The following is a 22757-nucleotide window of genomic DNA, read 5'->3' as shown; positions in this document are numbered from 1 at the left end:
AACCGTATTTGAGACTGTCAGCAAACCTTTCCTGTTAAAGGCCAGATGGTAAATATTTCTGGTTTTGTGGGCCATATAATTTCTACTGCAACTACTCGACTCTGCTGTTACAGCATGAAAGCAGCTGCAGACAACATGTAAACAAGTGAGCATGGCTATGTCCCAATAAAACTTTTATTTATGGGCACAAATTTGAATTTCATATTTTCACATGTCCTGAAGTATTCTTCATCTTCTGATTTTTTCCCAAGCACTTAAAACTGTAAAACCCAATGTGAGCTCACAGGTCATCCCAAAACAGGTGGTGGCCCTTGTCTAACACTAAGCTTCCTGATGTTTCATGATTCCTGATAATAGGTTTGATGAGAGTACTTACCCTGCTGCAAAACAGCAGCTGGATACTGTCCCCGTGGACACCAGATATTGGGGTTAAACACCTCAAACTACAAATGTCAGTCTGTTACAAAGAGAAGTAGCAAAATTTTTGGTGTGTTGGTGATAACTGGGGAATGGGAGGAACAAAGACCCTTCCCCCTCTAGTAATATCTTCAAATTCTCAAAGACAGGTTCAAATTGCCCAGCAAAGTAAGGTTTTGGTAGGTTAGAGACAAATTTCTCCATCATCTATAACAAGAAAGCCATGTTGCTAAAGTTAATTAAATTAAATGCCATTTATACACTCAGAACTTAAACTGCTTGTTCTTCTACCTGAAATTGGTCGAGTTATGGTAAAAGATTTCCTAGTTCAGACTAAGAGGGAGAAAAGAGCTGTGTGAATCAATGAAGTCCAGAAGGTAAAAAAAAAAAAATCCTTGAAGAAATAGAGTTTGCTATTTTCAAAGTTAGAGCTAGGGGGCTTCCCTGGTGGCGCAGTGGTTGGGAGACCGCCTGCCGATGCAGGGGACACAGGTTCGTGCCCCGGTCCGGGAGGATCCCACATGCCGCAGAGCAGCTGGGCCCGTGGGCCATGGCTGCTGGGCCTGCGCGTCCGGAGCCTGTGCTCCGCGATGGGAGAGGCCACAGCAGTGAGAGGCCCATGTACTGCAAAAAAAAAAAAAAAGACAGATAAAAAAAGTTAGAGCTAGGCTGGAGGTGTGTTGAGCTCCTCAGATCCCCTCCCCAGAAAAACAAACATAACTGGTAACACGTATTTTTAAAAAACCATTTATAGTCTCTATAAGTTGCCTTAAGAACATACAGCAAATGGAGAAACATTTACTCGAGAAAATCGAGTAAATCTTGATAAGAAGACTGAGACTCTAGTATTTGAGCTATAACCTGCTCTTCCCCTACCCTCGAGCCCAGAGTGACAATTCTACTCTGGATGGGTATAGCCAAGAAGATGGGACCCCCTCCCACCCTCAGCTTCAAGTCTCGGGTGGCAGTTTCTCCCTGGGAAGGCTAGGCCACCAGCATCCTCATTCACCACAGCCCTGTCCTGTAGAAGCTCTATTCCAGGCAAGCATGGTCAAGAGGACCAGGGCTCCATTTCTCCACCGCGTTCCCACTTGTATGGCAGAAGCTCTGTCTTAGGTGAAATAGGCCAAGAATACTGGACCCTGATCATCTATGTCCCAGCTCACATAGGGTAAAGGTTCCATGCCAAGAGAGGCAAGCTGAGACGATCAGGGACTGCTACCCTTGCCCAGCACCCCGCTCATAGCAGGGTGTCACTCTGAGAGGGGCAGGCTGCTGCTCCCCGCTCCCCAGCTCTGGTGCAGTGGTGCAGAGGCTCTGCCTAGGGTAGAGGCATGCTGTAAGAACAGAGAGCTTTGCAGCTCTCCCTAAGGGGACTGACTTTATGTGAAACATAGCACGGAGAAGTTCAAACCTACAGGCACTGTCAAAGACAATGGAGATTTTTATGGCAAGAAATTAAGAGGAAGCTGGTAGCTCCATGATAGCAATGGGTGAAAGGTAGACAAGCTAGCAGTTTAACAAAGAGAAACAGGGGAAGAGAGAGTTATGAAAGGCTTCCTGCGGTCAGAGTGAACCTTAAAGACCAGCTTTAAAAACTACCCCTGCAAAGACGCCCAATGTTAATGATATTAGACTGTGGAACATTTATGTCTCCGGTGATTGGCAAAAACAATAAAGCAATCAGCTAACAATTAGGGGAGACTAACAACTGGATGTAATATCAGTAGAGGAAAATCAGTCAGAAACTTAACAGGGAAACTGGGGAAAGATATAGTCAAAGAGAGCCCAGCTATAAGCACTGTCATCCCCAGGTGGGGATAGGAGGGTGAGGGTAGCTGTGTGCATGTTCAAGGCTGCACCTTCTTGAGGTGTGACATCAGAGGCTGCACACTGGAGGAAATAGGCTTCACTGAACTAGTCCAGCAAAGTCACTAAACAAATAAACCAGCAAACAGGAACAAGTTCCAGGCAGGAGGGAGAAAAGTCAGTATCCAGAGTTGCTACATTATCTAAAATGTCTAGTTTTCAGCAACAAAAAATACAAAACATGCAAAGAAACAGGACAGTGTGATCTGTATACAGGAGAAACAGCAGGCACCAAGTAACTGCCTTTGAAAGGACCCCCTGGGTCCTTTTGGACTTCGGAGACTAAGACTTGAAAACTGCTACTATAGATATGTTCAAAGAACTAAGGGAAACCATACTTAACAAATTAAAGGTATAACTACAATGCATCATCAAATATAGAATATCAATGAAGAATCAGGAATTACCAAAGAAGAAGCAAATGGAAATTCTGGACTTAAAAAGCATAATAACCAAAATTAAAAATCCACTGAAGGGGCCCCCAACAGGAAAGTGGAAGAAAGAATCAGTAAACTCGTAGACAGATCAATAGGGATTATGCAAACTGAAGAACAGAGAGAAAAAAGAATGAAGAAAAGTGAACAGAGCCTCAAAGAAATGTGGGACACCGTCAAGTGCACCAACAAACACAACTCACAATGGGAGTCCTGAAAGGAGAGGAAAGAAGCAGAAAAATACTGAAAGAAATCATTGCTGAAAACTTCACAAATTTGATAAAATGAATCTACATATCCAAGAAGTTAAATAAATTCCAAGTAGGATAAACTCAAAGAGATCCACACCCAGATACACTGTAGTCAAAATTATGAAAGACAAAGTCTTGAAAACAGCAAGAGAAACAAGTGTCTTACCGTGTACAAGGGCAACCCAATAAAAAACATCTGACTTTTCATCAGAAACGGTGAACGCTAGAAGGCAGTAGGACAACATATTCAAAGTGATGAGAGAAAAAAAAGTGAACCAAAAATCTTATATCTAGCAAAACTATCTTTTAAAAATGAAGACGAGGGACTTCCCTGGCGGTCCAGTGGTTAAGACTCTGCACTCCCACTGCAAGGGGCATGGGTTTGATCCCTGGTTGGGGAAATAAGATCCTGCACGCCATGTGGTGCACCCTTAAAAAAAAAATCAATCTAAAAATAAAGGTGAATCTAATGTCACTCAAAGTATACAAAGTCTCTAGAGAAAATTTCAACACCCTAATAAAGGATGTGAAAGAAAATCTGAGGGGAAATAAAGACATTTTCAGGTAAACAAAAACTGAGATAATTTGTTCCTAGCAGACCTGTCTTACAAAAAAATATTAAAGGAAGCTATTCAGGCTGAAAGCAAGTGACACCAGACAGTAATTTTAATTCACATGATAAAAACAAAGTATGCAGTATAGTTAGTTATACAGGTAATTGTAAGAGACAATATAGTTGCTAATTTCTTCTTTCTTAACTGGTTTGAAAGACAATTGCATAAGATGATGTATATAATCATATGTTGGGGCCTGTAACATATAGATATGTAATATATTTGACACTAGAAGTACAAAAGATGCAGGTGGAAACAAAGCTGTATTGGAATAAGGAAACAGCACCATTTGGTAACTTGAATCCACAGAAACGAATGAAAAGAATCAGAAATGGTAAACAAACAGGTTAGTGTAACTCTATAAGTACTTATTTTCCTTTCTTCTCTCAGCTTTGTTAAAAGATAATATTATACAGAGTAATAATTCTAACAAAAATACATACAAAGATTACAACTAAATAAACCTGAGTATCCATAAGAGGCAGGTAAGTTGAAGGTGCAGGAATCCAACCTATTTGGATAGAATTGTTACAGGTTTTAAAACTATTTCCAAAACAAATATTTCTGCTGAAATCCTGACAGTCTTCCTTTAGCAAACCTATTCTACCCAAATAGCACAAAAGTTAACTTTGCCCCAGTCCTGCTCTAATCCTCAATAATGAGGTGTGAAAAAATAAGATTTTGACAAATATATGCTCTGTGCTGTCACAGGTTATGGCTCAAGTGGGCAGAGCAGCAGTGGTGGAGGCTGGTGAAAGCCTGCCCACAGCTGGAGCGGATCTGATCCTCTGAGCAAACATTTAGTCTCAGTTTGAGAAAATAAGGAGAAAGAAAGGGAACGCATGAACTCTGAAAACAACTGAACAAGTTTAACAAACAGGACTGAGGAGACAGCAGGTATCTGGAGCCTTGGGGAAGTAAAAATACTTGCTTTGAGAAAATCTTTCATAAAGTGTATATAGAAGTTTAAGAAATTTTACAGAAGGAAATTGGGACTCACGATTACATTTTAAAAAGCAATTCATAAACTTCCAAATGAAAGCACAGGCTCTTGAGGGCAGTACTTCTGTTCTTACAAAGAATAGGCCCAAACATCTTCAAATGATGGAACACATTCAGACTTTTGTTGGTGGGGGAGACGCAAAATTAAAAAGAAAAACATTGATTAGCATAACACATGTTCAATAGCAAACCAGGGTTGGACGTTTGTAATTGTTACATTTATAAATGGAAAATCTCAAGAATCCAGCTCATTAAAACAAATTTAACAAAGGCAGCTTAGTTTCCTACATAAAGGGGCATTAGAACCAGTATGCTAGGCACATAACTATGTAAACCCTTAATCCAAACACTCTTTAAGTATTTCCGAAAGGATGATTCTGATACAGTAAGTGAAGTCAGAGAGCAGAGTAAAAGCCACTGGTCTCTGACACTATGAGGGTAGGGAGTAGAGGAACCTGCCCTCTGAAGTTTTTAGTTCTAAACTTAGCAACTGAGATTTCCCAAACTACTACCATCTACAAATATCACCACAATGAACAGTTCATCCCGTAGCATCACTAGGTTAAATAATAGGTATCTTTGAAAAAGCTCTCATGACAAAAGTGTGGTTATAAAAATGCCATAATTTTTAATGCCTGCCTAATATACCAACTGGTGAATATATATAATGTACTTCATCATTCTATTATTTAACTTTGTTTTGAAATTTTTCTTACTATACACTGAGATGAACACCTTTGCATATGGCATAGGTGCATATTTACACTGTGGTCTTTTCCTAAGAATAGCTTCCCAGGAGTGAGATTACTAGAGCAAGTTTAAGGTTCCTGATATGTGTGGCCAAGTTGCTGCCAAAAAGGATGGAGCAATTTATACTCCCACTGGTAGTATATGAAGGCACTTCAATTTCACCACTGTCTCAGGAGAGCTAGGTAGTGAGGTTTTTTTTCACATTTGCTAAGTTAGGTAAAAAACAAGTGACTTATGATTATTGAAATAGGAAGTCAGTATCATATCAGCTCAAGTGGAGCAAGATAGTAGACAATGTGTATAGCCAAAGATTGAATCCCAACTCTGCTCCATACTAGATGATGACCTTGGAAAATGTACTTATCCACCTAAACTTCAGTTTTCTCATGTTTAAAATGAAGACAATAATACTGTCAATTTCTTTAAGTGATAAAGGCTTAAAGACGGTCATGGCACATAGTGGACATCCAATAAAAGTACTAGCTATGTTAGATAGTTCTAGACCAGACCAGACCGGGAATTCTGAACCCGGAGCCCATTAATTCTCGGGGGTCTGTGAACTTGAATGAGAAAAAAAAAATTCCACCTCTGTCATCATTTGCCTTCGATCAGGAATGTAGGTAACCCATTCTTGTTTTAGCAGGACATGGGACTTTGTTACTAATAGAAATCACAGAATTTTTCACGTCATATTACAGTTCCTACAGAGATCTCAAAATGACTTTTATACTTATCACTACTCCAAAATTATGACAGTTTTTAGACTTGCTGCTTCATTTTATTATTTGAGACATCAGTAAAGGAGGACATAGATTACAATATACAACTTTAAAAATATTTTTGATAACCATATTTCAGTATAAATACAGTCATACTGAAATATAGTTGGTCTCCTTTGTAATCCTTTGTATTTATTTAAGCACTTTAAGATACATTCTGAGAAGGGGTCCATAGGCTCCTCCAGATTGACAAAGGAGTCCCAGGCCCCCAAAATTTAAGAAACCCTGCTCTGGACTCCAAGCAGATGTTTCACATAGAACAGCCTACCTGTAGCCCTAAAACATCAGAGATTCTTCAGTGGGCTTCATATATGAACATTTCCATGATAATAGTGTGAGTCCCATCCATAAACAACTGTCTGGATTCTCCAGGACAGCCCAGGAGAGCAGAGCATGTTGGGGTCCCAACCTAATTGCCCATCAGGTTCAACCATGGCCACTAACCAAGAACACGTGGGACGCACCCCACAGCAGGCTCCTCTGCAGGCACCCTGTGCAGAAGGCCAGCGGCCCAGGAAGGCCAGCACAGAAACACAAGTGAAGGGGCCTCATTACACCAGCACTTAGTTTTGTGTATGGCTAGCAGCAGCTCACATAGTTGGTCAAAAACAGCACAAGTTTTATAAATTAATTCTTTGGAGCAAATAAAATGTGTAAGAATTTATCCCAACCAACTCATGATGAGACTTTCAGCTTGACCTTCCAGGGAACATTTTAAAAGTAATGATACAAACATTTAATCAGTCAACAAATGGCTTACTCAAAAGAAGGGGGAAAAATCTAAGGCAGATGGAAGGTGGTTTAATACTACCCATGAGGTAAGCTGATTTCTGAGCACTTATGCAAGAATGCATACCTTGATTGCTGGCAGATTCAAGCTTTGGAGCTTAAATCTTGTAATACAAATGGACTGCAAATCCTTAGTGAAAACTAGAATTTAAACAGCATAGAAAACTGTTCCCAAGAAAACTTAGGGAGCAAATGCGCAAACCTAAGACAATTAAAAAATTATTTAACATAACCATGTCTGACAAAGTCAATTTATTAAGGAAGAAAATCTAGGTCAGGTATCACTCTAAAACAAAATGATTACAAGGTACAATTCTTTGTCTAATCAGTTAAAGGAGAATTTTTAAAAATCAGCATGCTTGCATATCAGGGAAATGCATTTTTTTTAAGATCAATGCAAATAGCATTCTACATTGCTATCTTTCTATACTGGCCTGGTCATAAGAGGAACAAATGCATATACAGAAGCCGAGTAACAATTTCAGTTGGATAATCAGACTACTGGGCCACTGAAAGGTGAATGAAGACGCCCCTGCTGGGAACATGCCATGTAGCACCAGCTGAGCTATTCCAAGAGTCCACCTGCTTTGTTCAAATAACAGAATAGCTATCATAAAGTCAGAGAATTATTTCAGAGCTGGCACAAGTCACAGTAATCACCTTATTAATAATCAGCTCATTTTATAAGGGAGGAAACCGATTCCCAGCAAGGTCAACCAACTGGCCCACAGATGACCACAGAGCCAGGCAATCTCATGTCCTCCCCCTCCCTTCCTACACTTCTTGTCACTGTCAATCCAGCTTAATTCTGAAATATCCTTAAATAGACACGGACATGACATACAAAACAAAATGCCCAACACCAACAGATGAGTGAATGGTGAAGTTTATGGTATGTGAATTACGTCTTAAAGAAAATAAATGGGTATCATGGGACACTAAAGACTTATTCAGTTAGTAGGCAGAATTAAATATTTCTATCTCAGTTCTGACATTAGCCCTGTGAAATGTGACATTACTCCTGTGATATTCAAGAGGTACAGAGAAAGTTTTATGGTTCACACCTCCAGAGCACTCCAACTTATTTATTTATTCAGAGTACTCCAATTTAAAGGAGAACACAGACCACAGGCATGAAGGGGAAAAAAAGACAAAGACTTGAACAGAGAACTTAAGATGAGGTAGAAATAAAAAATAGCTATACAAATGAAATAAATATTCAAAGGGCAGAAATTTTTACATAAATCACATTCAGTGCGTAAAATAAAATTCTCCATCTACTATGAGAGCTAGCCTTCTTGTTTGAAATTGAGTCTTCATATTAAAAGTGGTAGAAATTCTGATTCTGAATTCAGAAAACCCAAAGGATATGGAAAGTAGAAAAGAAATTTAATTGCCTTTTTACCAAAGTGTCCCTAAGCAATCGACATCATCCTTGGTAATTCTGGATCCCAAGCCAAAAAAAAACTGAAGAACTGAGGAAGGCAAGAGGGGAGGACCAGGAGACATTCTGTTACTCTAAACTTGAGGCCTCAGTGTGCTTGTAAGCCAGGTAAAAGACTTCCAGTATTGTAGCCAATACCCCCAATACTGCCAATGTCTGTTTCTCAAAGAATTTTCACTTCACTGGGATCATAGAGGTAACTATTTTGATGGGAACAGTGAGCTTCTTTCAAATCTCACTGGCTTTCCAGAGGAAAAAACTACTTACCTAGTCCAGAGGTCAAGAACCAGATTAGTTTTTTAATAAGGTGTTTTTTAGTAACATGATCCTAGCTTGGAAATTTAACTCTGCTTTTAAAAAACCATCTCTGATCTCTAGCTTTAGGACATGACAAATGAGAGTAAGGTCTAATTTACTTTGAACAATTTCTTCTACAAGTATTGGGTGGAAAACCTCATCTTCTGCTAGTAATTTTCCTGGGGAACAAGGAAGGTTTATGTCCCCATGCTTCCTCTCTGGTGAGGCTACGCACAGCTTCCAAATAATGTTCCACCAATTCAAAGGAAAAAATTATTTCTGTGCATCTCAGCTTTCGAGGTACATGCTTAGTCTTGGGGTATATATGATTTACATATTTCTCAAGTAAAATGATTATAAGCTGGTGGACACTCAGGCGTACACCCACATCCCCCCTTCAAGGAAGGACGTGCTGCCCCAGCTACCAGGAGCATTGTAGCTCTCACCCCTGCTGTCAGCCCCTTCTGGAACTGCCTCAGCTGCAGAGAGCACTTCACTCAACGTCACTCTCCTTCCAGTGAGGGATGGATACAGGAGAATAAAGGCCTGGCCATCCCATCCCAACTCAGAACTACTCCAAAAGGTCATTCCAGCTCAGAGCTCCCCAGGGGGGATCGGCCAAGGCTGCCACTGAGCCTGCATCCCAGTTGGATTTCTCTCTCTTCCCAGTCCTGCTTCCTGCCCTCCTCTCCCTCAGAGGTGATCCCAAGGGCACTCCTCAATAAATCTGTTCACTAAACTCAGTCTCAGAGTCTACTTCCTGTAGAGAATCAACCTGCAAAATATAACGTAACTTTGAAAGTATGGTTATATTTACAAAGGAAAATTAAAACAAACAAAGAATACCTGTGGACTATGTACAATAATAACAAACTACCAGGAAGTTCCAAGGTTTAATAGATAAAGTAGTCTTTTGGGGTTGGCTACATTTTCACTCTTGTTTTCATAAAGGCTATATTTTCACTCTTTGTTTTTGATTATTCATCATATAAATATGTCTTCTGAAGTGATAAAATGCTGAAAGGGTCTATCTTTGTTATCTCTAAAGCAGTAGAAGATAGCCTAAGAATGAAAATGGATGAAAATAATATATGAAGTCATTTTTATGGATCTCTGATCAAAAACTGAATTACATTTTAACTCAAATACTGAATTACGAAGCAAAATACGATGTGTTAAAGATTTCTGTGAAAGGTATTTCTTTTTAAAGTTTTTAAAAAAATATTTACTTATTAATTTATTTATTTTGGTTGTGCTGGGTCTTAGTTGCGGCAGGTGGGCTCCTTAGTTGCAACACATGGACTCCTTAGTTGCGGTATGTGAACTCTTAGTTGCAGCATGCATGTGGGATCTAGTTCCCTGATCAGGGATCGAACCTGGGCCCCCTGAATTGGGAGTGTGGAATCTTAACCACTGCGCCATGAGGGAAGTCCCGAAAGGTATTTTTTAAAAACAAATCTTGAAAAGGAAATTAAGAAAACAGTTTCATTTACAAGAATATCCAAAAGAATAAAATATCCAGGAATAAATTTAACTGAGAAGGTAAAAGACTTGTACACAGAAAGCTATAAAACATTGCTGAAAGAAATTAAAGGGGACCTAAATAAATGGAAAGACACCCTGTGTTTTTGGATTGGAAGACTTAATATTGTTAAGTCTTAAAGTGATAAACAGATACAACACAATCCCTATCAAAATTCCAATGGCCTGTTTTGTAGAAATGGAAAAGTTGATTCTCAAATTCATATGGAACTGCAAGTGGCCCCAGATGGCCAAAACTGTGTTGAAAAAGAAGAACAAAGTTGGGGGAATCAGATTTCCTAATTTCAAAATGTACTATAAAGGTACAGTAGCCAAAACAGCGTGGTACTGGCATAAAGGTAAACATACAGGTCAATGGAATAGAATTTCAAGTCCAGAAACAAACCCTTACATTTATGATCAGTTGGTTCTGACAAAGGTGCCAAGAAAATTCAATGGGGAAGGAATAGTCTTTTTTTTTTTTTTTTTTTTTTTGTGGTATGCCGGCCTCTCACTGCTGTGGCCTCTCCCGTTGCGGAGCACAGGCTCTGCACGCGCAGGTTCAGCGGCCATGGCTCATGGGCCCAGCCGCTCCGTGGCATGTGGGATCTTCCCAGACTGGGGCACGAACCCGTGTCCCCTGCATCGGCAGGCAGACTCTCAACCACTGCACCACCAGGGAAGCCCAGGAATAGTCTTTTTAAGAAATGGTGCTGGGACATCTGGATAGCCACATGCAAAAGAAAGAAGCTGGACCCCTACCTCACACCAGACACAAAAATTACCTCAAAATGGGTCAGAGAAATAAATGTAAGAGCCAAAACTATAAAACTTTAAAAGGAAACATAAGAGTAAATTCTTCATGACCTTGGGTTAGGCTAAGAGTTCTTAGATAGAACACCAAAAGCATGAGCCATAAAAGAAGTAATTGATAAAGTCTCTGATAAGAGCCTTGCTTCCAGAATACACAAAGAACTCTACAGCTCCACAGTAAGACTAAAAAATCCAACTAAAAATAAGCAAAAGACTTGAATAGACATTTCACCAAAAAAAGACTAAGAATGGCTAATACGCACATGAGAAGATGCTCAACATCATTACCCACTCGGGAAATACAAAACGACAATAGGATACCACTCCATACTCACTAAAATTGATACAATAAAAAGACAGACAATACCAAGTATTGATGATGATGTGAAGAAGCCAGACCTCTCATTGCTGATGGAAATGTAAAACGGTACAGCCACCTTGAACATTATTTTGATGGTTTCTTACAAAGTCAAACATATATTTACTATATGATCCAGCAATTCCATTCCTAGGTATCTACCCAAGAGGAATGAAGACATATTTGCAACACAAAGACTTGTACTTGAATGTTTATAGCAACATTATGAATAATAACCAAAAAGTGGAGACAATCCAAATGTCCATCAACTGGGGAATATATAAATACAACGTGTAACATCCATACACTAGAGTACTTTTCAGCAATAAAAAAGAACTACTGATACTTGCTACATCATGGGTGAACCTCACAAACATCATGCTAAGTGAAAGAAACCAGATGCAAAAGACCACATTATTGTATCCTTCCATTTCTATGAAAAGTCCTGAAAAGGTAAATCTATAACACATAAAGCAAATTAGTGGTTGCTTGGGGCTGGGATGGGAACAGGCATTGTCTGGAAACAAGTGTATTTTGGGGTGATGGAAATGCTCTAAAACTGGGTTGTAGTGACGGCTGCACAACTCTTAAAAATCACTGAGTTGTGTGTACACAGGTGCATTTTACGGTATGTCAATTATACCTAAATAAAGAGTTTAAAAAACCCCCCTGGAACACGAGGCTATGAGCATCAGCTGAAAAAGAGGTGAGCACAAAAGGTGATACTGTGTTGCCAAAGTACAGAAGGGCCGAGAAGGGCTGCAGGTCTGGTCCAGCCCAAAGCCTAGAGATTGGCTTCCCATACTTTACATCCCTGCAAAGCAACTGCTCCTAGAAATGGCAGCAAATGTAGCCATCTGTGATGGCTACTTTTGTGTGTCAACTTGACCGGCCACAGGGTGCCCAGATTAAACATTATTTCTGGGTGTGTCTGTGAGGGTGCCTCTGAATGAGATCAGCATCTGGGTCAGTGGACTCAGTCAAGTAGACCGCCCTTCCCACTGTGGGTGGGCACCATCCAATCCACCGAGGCCTGACCAGGACACAAGGCAGAGGAAGGAGGAATTTGCCCTCTTTTTCCTGCCTAACTGCTTGATCTGGGACACCTCATCTCATCTTCTCTGATCTACACCATCGGCTCCCCTGGTTCTCAGGCCTTTGGACTTAAACCGAATTACACCACTGGCTTTCCTGGGTCTGCAGCCTGCAGATGGTAGATTGTTGGGCTTCTCAGCCTCCATAATTACATGAGGTAATTCCTCATAATAAATATCTCTATCTCCCTCTTTCTATATCTCCAATTAGCTCTGTTTCTCTAGAACAGGGGTCCCCAACCCCTGGGCCGCGGACCGGTACCAGTCCATGGCCTGTTAGGAACCAGGCAGCCACGCAGGTGAGCGGCAGGCAAGCGAGTGAAGCTTCGTCTGCCACTCCCCACTTCTCCCCACCGCTCCCCATCACTCGCATTACTGCCTGAACCATTACTCACATTACCACCTGAACCACCACCCCTGCCCCGGTCTGTGGAAAAACTGTCTTCCACGAAACCGGTCCCTGGTGCCAAAAAGGTTGGGGAACTGCTACTCTATAGAACCCTGGCTAATACACTATCCCTCTACCAAATGAAGCCGAGTTCCATTCATTATCAGGCACAATTCTAGAAACATAAAATACTACCTGAAGACAGAGATCTCAAAGCATCTTGGTTTCCATATATTCATAAATCACTTCAAGCACCCAGCTGCATGTTCAGTGTGTGGCATTTAATCTGTACCTGACTCACAGGACTTTATAATTCACCAACTACAACTATGTTGTATCTCTCTTTCTTAAAGCTATCCAATTATCACAGACCCACAATTCATCAGATTCTCTCTCAAAACCTCTGGTGTTACACGATCCATACCCCTGCTTCCAAGCAGCATTACCTCCATCCATATGGAGGCGACAAGTGAACAAACTCTTCTTAAATGTCAGCTGATTTACTTTGACATTCTATTTCAATGTTTAATCACCATTACTTGTGAGATGTCCATTCTGCTGACCCCAAGCTTTTTTCAGTTTGCCCTACTTCCATGACATCTGGAGTAGAAGTAACAGCTTCCCTGCTTCCTGAAAAGGGACAACATTTGAAAATGACCATGAACAATACCTCCTGAGGTTTGCTTCCCTTCAACTTTTCCTCTTAGGTGCTATTTTCAACCCTTCCAGTCACCTCTGGTCCTTTATTTTGTTCTCCTGAATGCTCTAAATTTTCATACCCCATCAAGCATGACAACCAGTCCTGGGCACAGAATTCTAAAGTAATGCCAAATACAGCAGGGAGATTCATTGCCAAGTCGTTTAGAATAAGTTTGTTCCTAAAAAACAAACAAAACAAACAAAAGCCTAGGGAGAATGATGCTGCGGTAGAATTACCAAGAATGTGAAGGAATTTCTGGGTGTTTAGACAAGGGAGAACATACCAGAAGGGAGGGCATGTAGTAGAATGGTAACAGAATGGCACTAAGTCTCCCCGAGAACAGGATTTCTAGACTCTGACACAACTAACAGTCAGGATGTAAAAATAAAGAGTTTTCTTCCTTGCACCTTGCCTGAATGTAATTCTTGTTTTAAGGAATAACTGTTTCCTAGACATTCCTTGTATTAAACCCAAGTTACGTCTTTTCACTTGTACAACAAATATGGAACACGGACAATGAGTGCTGGAAGTTATCTATGAACGAAACGCCAGAGTTCAACCTTTTCATTTTACTGCCGAGGGCACTGAGGATTGGGGTGGGGGATGGAATGACTGCCTGAAGTTACTAAGAGACAGAGCCGGGACTACACCCTGTGCCTCCCAGCCTCAGGCCCAATCTCCTTTGACTGGATTCCTGTCTCCAAGAAGGAGGTAATTTAAGAAATCAAGATCTAGAAAGAACAGGAAAGAGCCCGTAAGTGGGCAGTATTAGCATGTAAATGGGACAAAATGAAGCGACAAATTTTCCCAGTTCTTTTCCCAAGGAAACCACCTTGATGCCTTATTTTCAGGTCAGCTTTTTAAACCCACACTCCAGTGGTAATGACATAAACTGTATTTGTTTTCTTCCTAGAATTTCATCCTCGGGCTTGGGGGAGGAGAGTCAAGGCTTCCACCTCCGGCAGGGAGCCCTACCTGGGTCCTGGGGAAGTCTGGACCCCCGTGGCTGCAGGGTGGGACCTTCTGTGGAGGGGGGGGCGTCACGCCACGCTCCGGCTCCCCTGCGGAGGGCGCCTTCGGGAGACCTCTACCTCCTGGGCCCTTTTCTCCCTCTCCCTCTGGGAACTCCAACTGGAAAGAGGCAAGAGGCTCTGCCCTTCTAGGTGGGTCAGTGGCTGAGGGCCAAAGGAAAGGGAAGAAAGAACTGTCCTTAGTCTAGGTCACAATTTCTCGGAGGATGGGCAGGTTTTTGGGGGGGGGGGCATTCAAAGGTACAGGATAACCGTGGCACTATTTCCAAGGACATGATCTTATTTGAATGTTTTTAGGGTGGGGGAGGGTTTCATGATACAAGTCAAACCAAAACGGTGTTATCACTATGTCACTGCAGGAACTTTTAAGTCAAATCAGGAGACTCAAGAACATAAATGGAAAGAAGTGTAATTCCATCCGCTTCTTCTCAGCTCGTGGCAGGGAACTTTGGGCTAGGCTCCAAACTTAACTCCGGTATAAGTTCATGTCTCTTTGTTGTGAGGGAAACTTTGGTGGGAAGTATGGAGGCACTGGCTCCAGCAGAAAGAATCCTGGTGGTCCATAGGAACACCGACCCAGCTCAGAAGACAGCCGGGTGGTTGCAGGCTCAAAGTCCTAGTGTGTAACGAAGAAAAAGTACACCTGCCTGACCTTGCCCTCTGCCCTGCACCCTGGGCAGCTGAGTGGGGCTGATCCAGCTGGCAGCTTGAGGGGTAGGGGTTTCTAGGTGTCCCCCTTAGAAACACAACCAACAGGTACAATTAGACATCACTTGGCTATCTGTGGGATTTTCAGGCAAGCATTTTATATGTTTACATTCACAAAGTTAAAAACCTGAAAATACAATACTTACTGTCTTTTTTTGAGTTACTATATCCTGAAAAGATAGGATCAATATAGCTTTTTTCCAAAACAGTTAATTTCCATAAGCACTAGTAAGCACTTTGTCCCCATGCCATCAACTGGCACCCATCTTAGAGCAAGAGTTAATCATTGGAAACCTCCCCCTGTAAAAAGCTTCAAGAAGAATGGGCCTCTAAGAAATGTAAAATTCATGTTCTAAGGAAAATTTATCATGATTGGTTAGCTTTGGAATTCCTGGGGGACATATATGGTTATAAGGGTTTTCCCATAGCAATGGCAATGCTTCTGTCCAAAGATATTTTGAGATTCAAGTTCGGGGCTCGGAATGCCCTGCACCTCGCCTTCTCAGTGACAGCAGTGAAGCGCATGGGCAGCCCACGGTAACCTTGGGCCTGGAACCATTTCTTGAGTCATCAGTGTGAAAGCTGCAGGCCACACCCCGCCCAAGTCAGTCTTCCTACAGAAGGGGTGTTGCTGACAGGATTCCTGACATCTCACTATAGGTATTATATTTATATATATTCACTATAGGAATTTTCAAACTCAAACTCAATGACAACAGTTTTAGTCGGTTAACTTAGCATAATGGTTATGCAGTCCTTGACTGTATCATTTATGCGCTGCAAGCCATTTGCTGAAAAAAGAAAACATAATTAAACAGCTGTCCCCGTAAAATGTGTTTTATGTGTTCTGAGATTTCTATTTTCTGACAAGTGCAGATCGCTTCTTCTGGTGTCAGATATAACTGAGTACCCATTTCTGTTTTAGGAAGTATTCTTCCATATCATTAAAAATTAAAACTTATCTAGGTCACGGGACTTTCCAGAGGAGTTCACTAACGCACAAATGAGCAAAAAAATTTATTGAATTGGGGAAAAATACATTCTAGTTTCACGTTTCTCATCAAAATACAGCTTAATAATCTACCCTTTCACATCTTCTAATTCTAAATATTTCTAAGCATAACCACTTTAGTGAATATCAGTAAAAGAAAAAAATCTAAATATCTAAAGTAATTTAGATTGGTTTATAGCCTTTTGGGAAACTATTTTACAACGTAAAGTATAAGAGCAAAACAGTTTCTTCTTCCACTGTCACATGAATGACTCTTAAAATACAGCACTGTGCTAGGATGAGAGAGGACACACCTATATAAGATGTATGTGATATATTAACACATAAAGGTTACACATCTGAGATAGGTAGTATTTCTACCAGGAAATAATCCCAAATTGTTACAGAACCCAGAAACATCTGGTTAATATCAGACCTTAAGAAACACAAAAATGTCCAATTTGCCATCACAAAATTGTGTCATTTATATACTAGTGACTTTTAATGCTAAGGCAGCTGAACATTTAGAAATGACGTCCATGAAAGCTAACTCTGAACCACTGGTTCTCACCTCTGGCTGCACATTTGGGAGGTTAAAAAAAAATCCCCTAGAGATTGTGACATAATTGATCTTGGTGTGGCCTGGGTACTGCGATATTTACAAACCCCCCAAATGATTCTAAAGTGCAGTCAAGGTTGAGTAACACTGCTGTAAACAAACTAATCTTTTATTCCTGAAATGATTTAACATAGACCAGGATTTCCTGACTAATGTTAAGATATTAAGCAATATTAATATTAGCTAAATTTTGTAACAACTCACATCTGACCTCCACATTTTACAAACAGGAGCATTTTTAAAAGTACTGTTATCCAAAAAAGCTTGTATCAAATTTGCAAAAATACATTTAAAAATTCTCAATAATTACTGAGCTGTGTATGAACACACAAGTTTTCAGGTTTGCTTGGCTTTAAACCGGGGAGAAAAAATGACAGATTAAATACTGATTACATTTGTGCTAAACGTTTCTACCCATTTTGGTAACTGTTAAACGTCTTCCTATTATTATCCAAGTTGAGATTTTTTTTTTTTTAATGTGCAGGTTTGGATCAAATTGCCCAATAGAGGATTCAAAGTGCTGTGTTTGCTTCAACAGAAACTAACAGGAGTTTCTGCCTTCACCTCCCCACTGAGCTTAGAAATATTCAAGTTGCCTGCAAACGCACATCTCTAGCACATACGCTCACACAGAAGCCAGGAAGCCACCTGTGTGAGCTAGAACCTGGGGGTGGGAAGGAAGGAACTGCAGGAGCAAATCTTTCTTGTTTTTCTCCAACCTCCTCTGTTACATGTACATTTCAAATGAACACACAATACTGCTTTCCCAAAACAAAGTATTCAGGAGAAGGTGAACAATACTCTTTACCTTCAATGAAAGAGCAGCGTCAGCATCGGTGTCGTGGTACAGGATCACATTATTGGCCACGTCAAAGCTTTCACGGACTCCAAGATGGTAGAAGAGGGAAGGCTGTCTGGAGACATCGCTCATGTCCACCACGGCAACATCTGAGATGAACAAGGAGGGGACAAGGTCAGGGGAGAGAGAGGTGATCTACTTAATCTACTTTGCGATGATCGCCAACGGGGAGCTGCTGCAATCTGTATTTCTATCATCAGCCTTTCAGGTAAAGCAGAAGTAAGGAATGATTTGATTAAAATTACCCCCATGAACTTCAGAAGAAAAGCTGAACAGGAATAAAAACTAAAAACCAAAAAACTCTTCCTTCTTCAAAGTGCTGAGAACATAGTCTCACTTAAAAATTGCTGGTGGATTTATTTTAAATGTTATTTTTATTAGGAAATTTATCATATCCAAAGAATGTATTTAGCTTATATATAAAGTATTAAGTATAATGAAATGAAAAACCATGCACCCACCATGCAGCCCAAGACACAAAGCGCTATCTGTACTGTCAGAGCTCCATATGCCTCCTCGTAATCACATCTCTCCCTCCTGCCCAGAGAACGCCTCCATCCTGATCTCTGCATTTATCAGTTCCCTGCATATATCTGTATACGCATATTATATATTATTATAATTATGAATTCCTAAACAGTATATTGTTTAGTTTTGTATGTCTTTGAACTTTATATAAATAGTATCATACTGTGTATATTCTTTGACTTGCTGGTTTTTGGTGTGAAACAACCAACTTGTATGTTTAGCTCTAAGTTCATGCATTTTCACTTCAGCACATGATTTCTTCTCTTCCTATTTCAAACTGTTGTAATGAACATTCCCGCACCACGCTCCTGGTTCATATGTCACCATCAACTGGACGGCACAGATCACATGCCCGTGGAGTTGTGTCCTAGAGAGACTTTAATCAAAGAGGGGTGGGATAGGGAGGGTGGGAGGGAGGGAGACACAAGAGGGAAGAGATATGCGAACATATGGATATGTATAACTGAGTCACTTTGTTATAAAGCAGAAACTAACACACCATTGTAAAGCAATTATATGCCAATGAAGATGTAAAAAAAAACCAACAAAGCAGAGGGGCAACACAGAGCATCAATAAAGAACAAACTTAAATTTGCCTAGTAGCATTGGACACCATTTCAAGTCATTTTCAAGAGAGTATCAGAGCTCCAAGTTTGACTGGACTTTGTCCACGATGTACAGCAGAAATTTGGGGAAATAGTGCCCAAACTTATGCTTGTGCTGCTCTGACCCCACAGGAAGTTACTGAAAATCCCAATGAAACAGAACAGAGGCGAGGTGAATAGGGACATGAAGAAACAAAAAGGCAGAGAGATGCTACATCAGCACCAGGCACCACTGGGAGGCCTGAGACCGAGCCTTGGCAAGTCCTGGGTGGGCCTTTTTATTCCCTAATTTATGGGTTGTCTGCTCTATGCCAGGCACTGTGCTTGGTGCCAGGGACAGAAGTGTGAACAAGGCATAATCCCTTTCTTCAAAACCATGCTTGATACAACGGAGGCGACGGGAAGGAAGAAGTGGTTAGAATCAGGGTAAGGAAGGCTAAGATGAGGGGAACAGTGACAGAGGCACCCCTGGGGGGGCACCGAACCCACACTCGGCTGGAGGGCAGTCAGGGAAGGCTGAAAGCATGTGACCTGTCTGGAGCCTGAGGGTCCATATGAGGCAGGAAAACTGGGGAGAGGATGGGCGGATGGAAAGGGAGGGAAAAAGCATTGTAGGAAGAGAAGGCAGCAAGTGCAAGCCAGTGGTCAGGGGCGTGTACATGTTGGGGCCACTGCAAATCATTTCACAGGACCAGAACACCTAAGAAGAGGAACCTGGAAGGGTTAGTAGGTGCCAGACAGGTGAAGGCGTCTGAAGGCCATGTTAGGGGGGCTGGACACTAGCTTGAGACAATGAGAAACCTATGGAAGGGTGTGGGGGTTTTTTCGGTTTTTTTATTTTCATTATGGAAAATTACAAACAGATATGTAAAAGTAAACAGAATAGTATAATGAAACCCCTGTAGCCCCCACTTCCCTCAACAATTATCAACTCAGCCAGCCTTGTTTCATCTCTACTGCCAACCACACCATCCCCTTCCACATAATTTTGAGACAAATCCCCGGTATCATATAATTTCATCTCCAAATACTTCAGTATGTTTCGTTAAAAGAACTCAAAGAAAAAAAAACAACAAATAACCATAGCATCAATGTCTCATCATTATTTAAAAAAATAATCATGAAGGGCTTAAACAGGAGACTATCATATCCAAATTCACCCTTTAGAGGTTATTGCTCAAGAAAGGACAAATGTATATACTGAGGAAACGCTTTTTACAACCCAGCCTGGTTAATTTATCTCAAATGGATACCTGGTCCCCAGAGACATCTGCTCAGCGTGGAAACCACACTGCAGCTGAATAAATGAGACGTTCTGCCCACATGAGTTTTCCCTGGACTCTATTACCTTCTCAAATGAAAAAGAATGTGTTTCCTACTGATGTTATTAGGAAATGGCAACACAGATGCTAATTCCAAGGCCCTGGGGACTTCTATAATTAGTTAACAAAGGACAGGAAGCAAATGGAGGAAGGCAAAGGAGAGTGGTGGGAAGGGGCAGAGCAGGGGTGAAGGACTGCAGCCCCCACTCATACAGACCATTTTCACAGGAAACCTGCAACTTGGTGGAGTAGCTTGTAGCCAAGTAGATTAAATTTTAATCTGGTGACATGAGTTCCTGCTTTCCTCTGCCCTCTCAATGTTCTGTGCTGAGACCTGTACGCTCGCCTCACCACGTCCACTAAGGAGCCCCTCCGTGGCTCCACCGAGGGTTGGGATGGAGATTTTTCTTGGTGTCTCATTAAAACAGGACAGACTGAAGCAAGATGGCTACTGAGTGACTCAGGGGGGGAAATGCTGGACGCGTGCTGGATTCCAGCCCTGAGGAGGACAGCACGGGACTTTATCACGCTACCTCAGAAAGGAAATCCTATTCAAAAGGCATGGTTGGGCAAAGCTTTGGCACAGTGAACTGCTAAGGAAAAAAGGGCAGAAACAAAGACATGTTTGCTGGAAAATGGGCAAGATAGTTTCACGTCATCTTACTTAATCTTTGCAACAACACTCTGAGTACTCCCCAATCCCGGGAGCGCGCAAGGGCCGCTGTGCCTGCACACCCATATCAGGGGGATGATGGCCAGCACACGCTGAGGAAAGAGGCAGCAAGCATCCAAGCTAATAACAGCCATTGAGTTCCGGAAAAGGGGTGGAGGAGACCGACTTGAGCTTGTCTTCTCACAACAGCACCAAAACCACAAGTAACTGCTGAACAACCATTGACAAAAAAGACTGGAAGCTACCAAAAAAGACTTTTTACACTCAAAGACAAAAAAGAAGCCACAGTGAGATGGTAGGAAGGGCACTTTCGGAACATAATCAAATCCCATACCCACCAGATGGACAACCCACAAACTGGATGGTAATTGTATCGCAGAGGTCCTCCCATAAGAGTGAGAGTCCTGAGCTTCTGAGTGAGGTCTCAGAGACCTCTGGGACAACATTAAATGCACCAACATTTGCATCATAGGTGTCCCAGTAGGAATAGAGAGAGAGAAAGGGCCTGAGAAAATATTTGAAGAGATTATAGCCAAAAACTTCCCTAACATGAGAAAGAAAACATTCAGCTTAAGTCCAGAAAGCGCAGAGTCCCATACAAGATAAACCAAGGAGGAACACACCGACACACATATTAATCAAACTGACAAAAATTAAAGACAAAGAAAAAATATTAAAAGCAAGAAGGGAAAAGTGGGCTTCCCTGGTGGCACAGTGGTTGAGAGCCTGCCTGCCGATGCAGGGGACACAGGTTCGTGCCCCAGTCTGGGAAAATCCCACATGCCATGGAGCGGCTAGGCCCATGAGCCATGGCCGCTGAGCCTGCGCATCTGGAGCCTGTGCTCCGCAGCGGGAGAGGCCACAACAGTGAGAGGCCCGTGTACAGCAAAAAAAAAAAAAAGGAAAAAGTGACAAGTAACATACAAGGGAATCCCCATAAGGGTATCAGCTGATTTTTCAGCAGAAACTCTGCAGGCCAGAAGGGAGTGGCACGATATATTTAAAGTGATGAAAGGGAAAAACCTACAACCAAGAATATTCTACCCAGCAAGGCTCTCATTCAGATTCAACGGAGAAATCAAAAGTTTTACAGACAAGCAAAAGCTAAGAGAATTCAGCACCACCAAACCAGCTTTACAACAAATCCTAAAGGAACTTCTCTAGGTGGAAAAAAAAAAAAGGCCAAAACGAGAATCAAGAAAATTACAAATGGGGCTTCCCTGGTGGCGCAGTGGTTGAGAGTTCGCCTGCCGATGCAGGGGATGCGGGTTCGCGCCCCGGTCTGGGAGGATCCCACGTGCAGCGGAGCGGCTGGGCCCGTGAGCCATGGCCGCTGGGCCTGTGAGTCCGGAGCCTGCGCTCCGCAACGGGAGAGGCCACGACAGTGAGACGCCCACATACCACAAAAAAAAAAAAAAAAAAAAGAAAATTACAAATGGTAAAGCTCACCAATAAAGGCAAACATACAGTAAAGGTAGGAAATCATCCACATACAAATATGATATCAAAACCAGCAAGCATGAGAAGAGGAGAGTACAAATGCAGGATATTGGAAGTGCACTTGAAATTAAGAGACCAGCAACTTAAAACGATCTTGTACATATACACACTGCTATATCAAAACCTCATGGGAGGGACTTCCCTAGTGGTCCAGTTGTTAAGACTCCGCACTCCCAATGCAGGGGGCCAGGCCTCGATCCCTGGTCGGGGAACTAGATCCCACAGGCATGATGCAACGAAGAGCCCACATACCGCAACTAAAGACCTTGCATGCCACAAATAAGACCTGGCGCAGCCTAAATAATTAAATAAATATTAAAAAAATAAACCTCGTGGGAACCACAAACCAAAAATCTACAATACATACACATACAAAAAAGAAAAAGCAATCTAAACACAAT

At 41.6% G+C, this 22757-nt stretch overlaps 1 protein-coding gene across 1 annotated transcript in view; it reads right to left on the bottom strand.

Annotated features, from left to right (window-relative positions):
• MAP3K15 (mitogen-activated protein kinase kinase kinase 15) overlaps window positions 1–22757 on the bottom strand; it is a 148650-nt gene that overhangs the window by 99194 nt on the left and 26699 nt on the right. The window contains 1 exon segment of the mRNA XM_089904724.1: window positions 17678–17817. Coding sequence (XP_089760850.1) covers window positions 17678–17817 — 140 coding nt within the window.

Source organism: Delphinapterus leucas, chromosome X, assembly GCF_059928025.1.
Source record: "Delphinapterus leucas isolate spDelLeu-1000000601 "Yukka" chromosome X, BTC_Dleu_Yukka2, whole genome shotgun sequence".
NCBI lineage: Eukaryota > Metazoa > Chordata > Mammalia > Artiodactyla > Monodontidae > Delphinapterus > Delphinapterus leucas.
The sequence above is the reverse complement of the archived record's forward strand: the minus strand, read 5'-3'. Positions and strand labels throughout refer to the sequence as shown.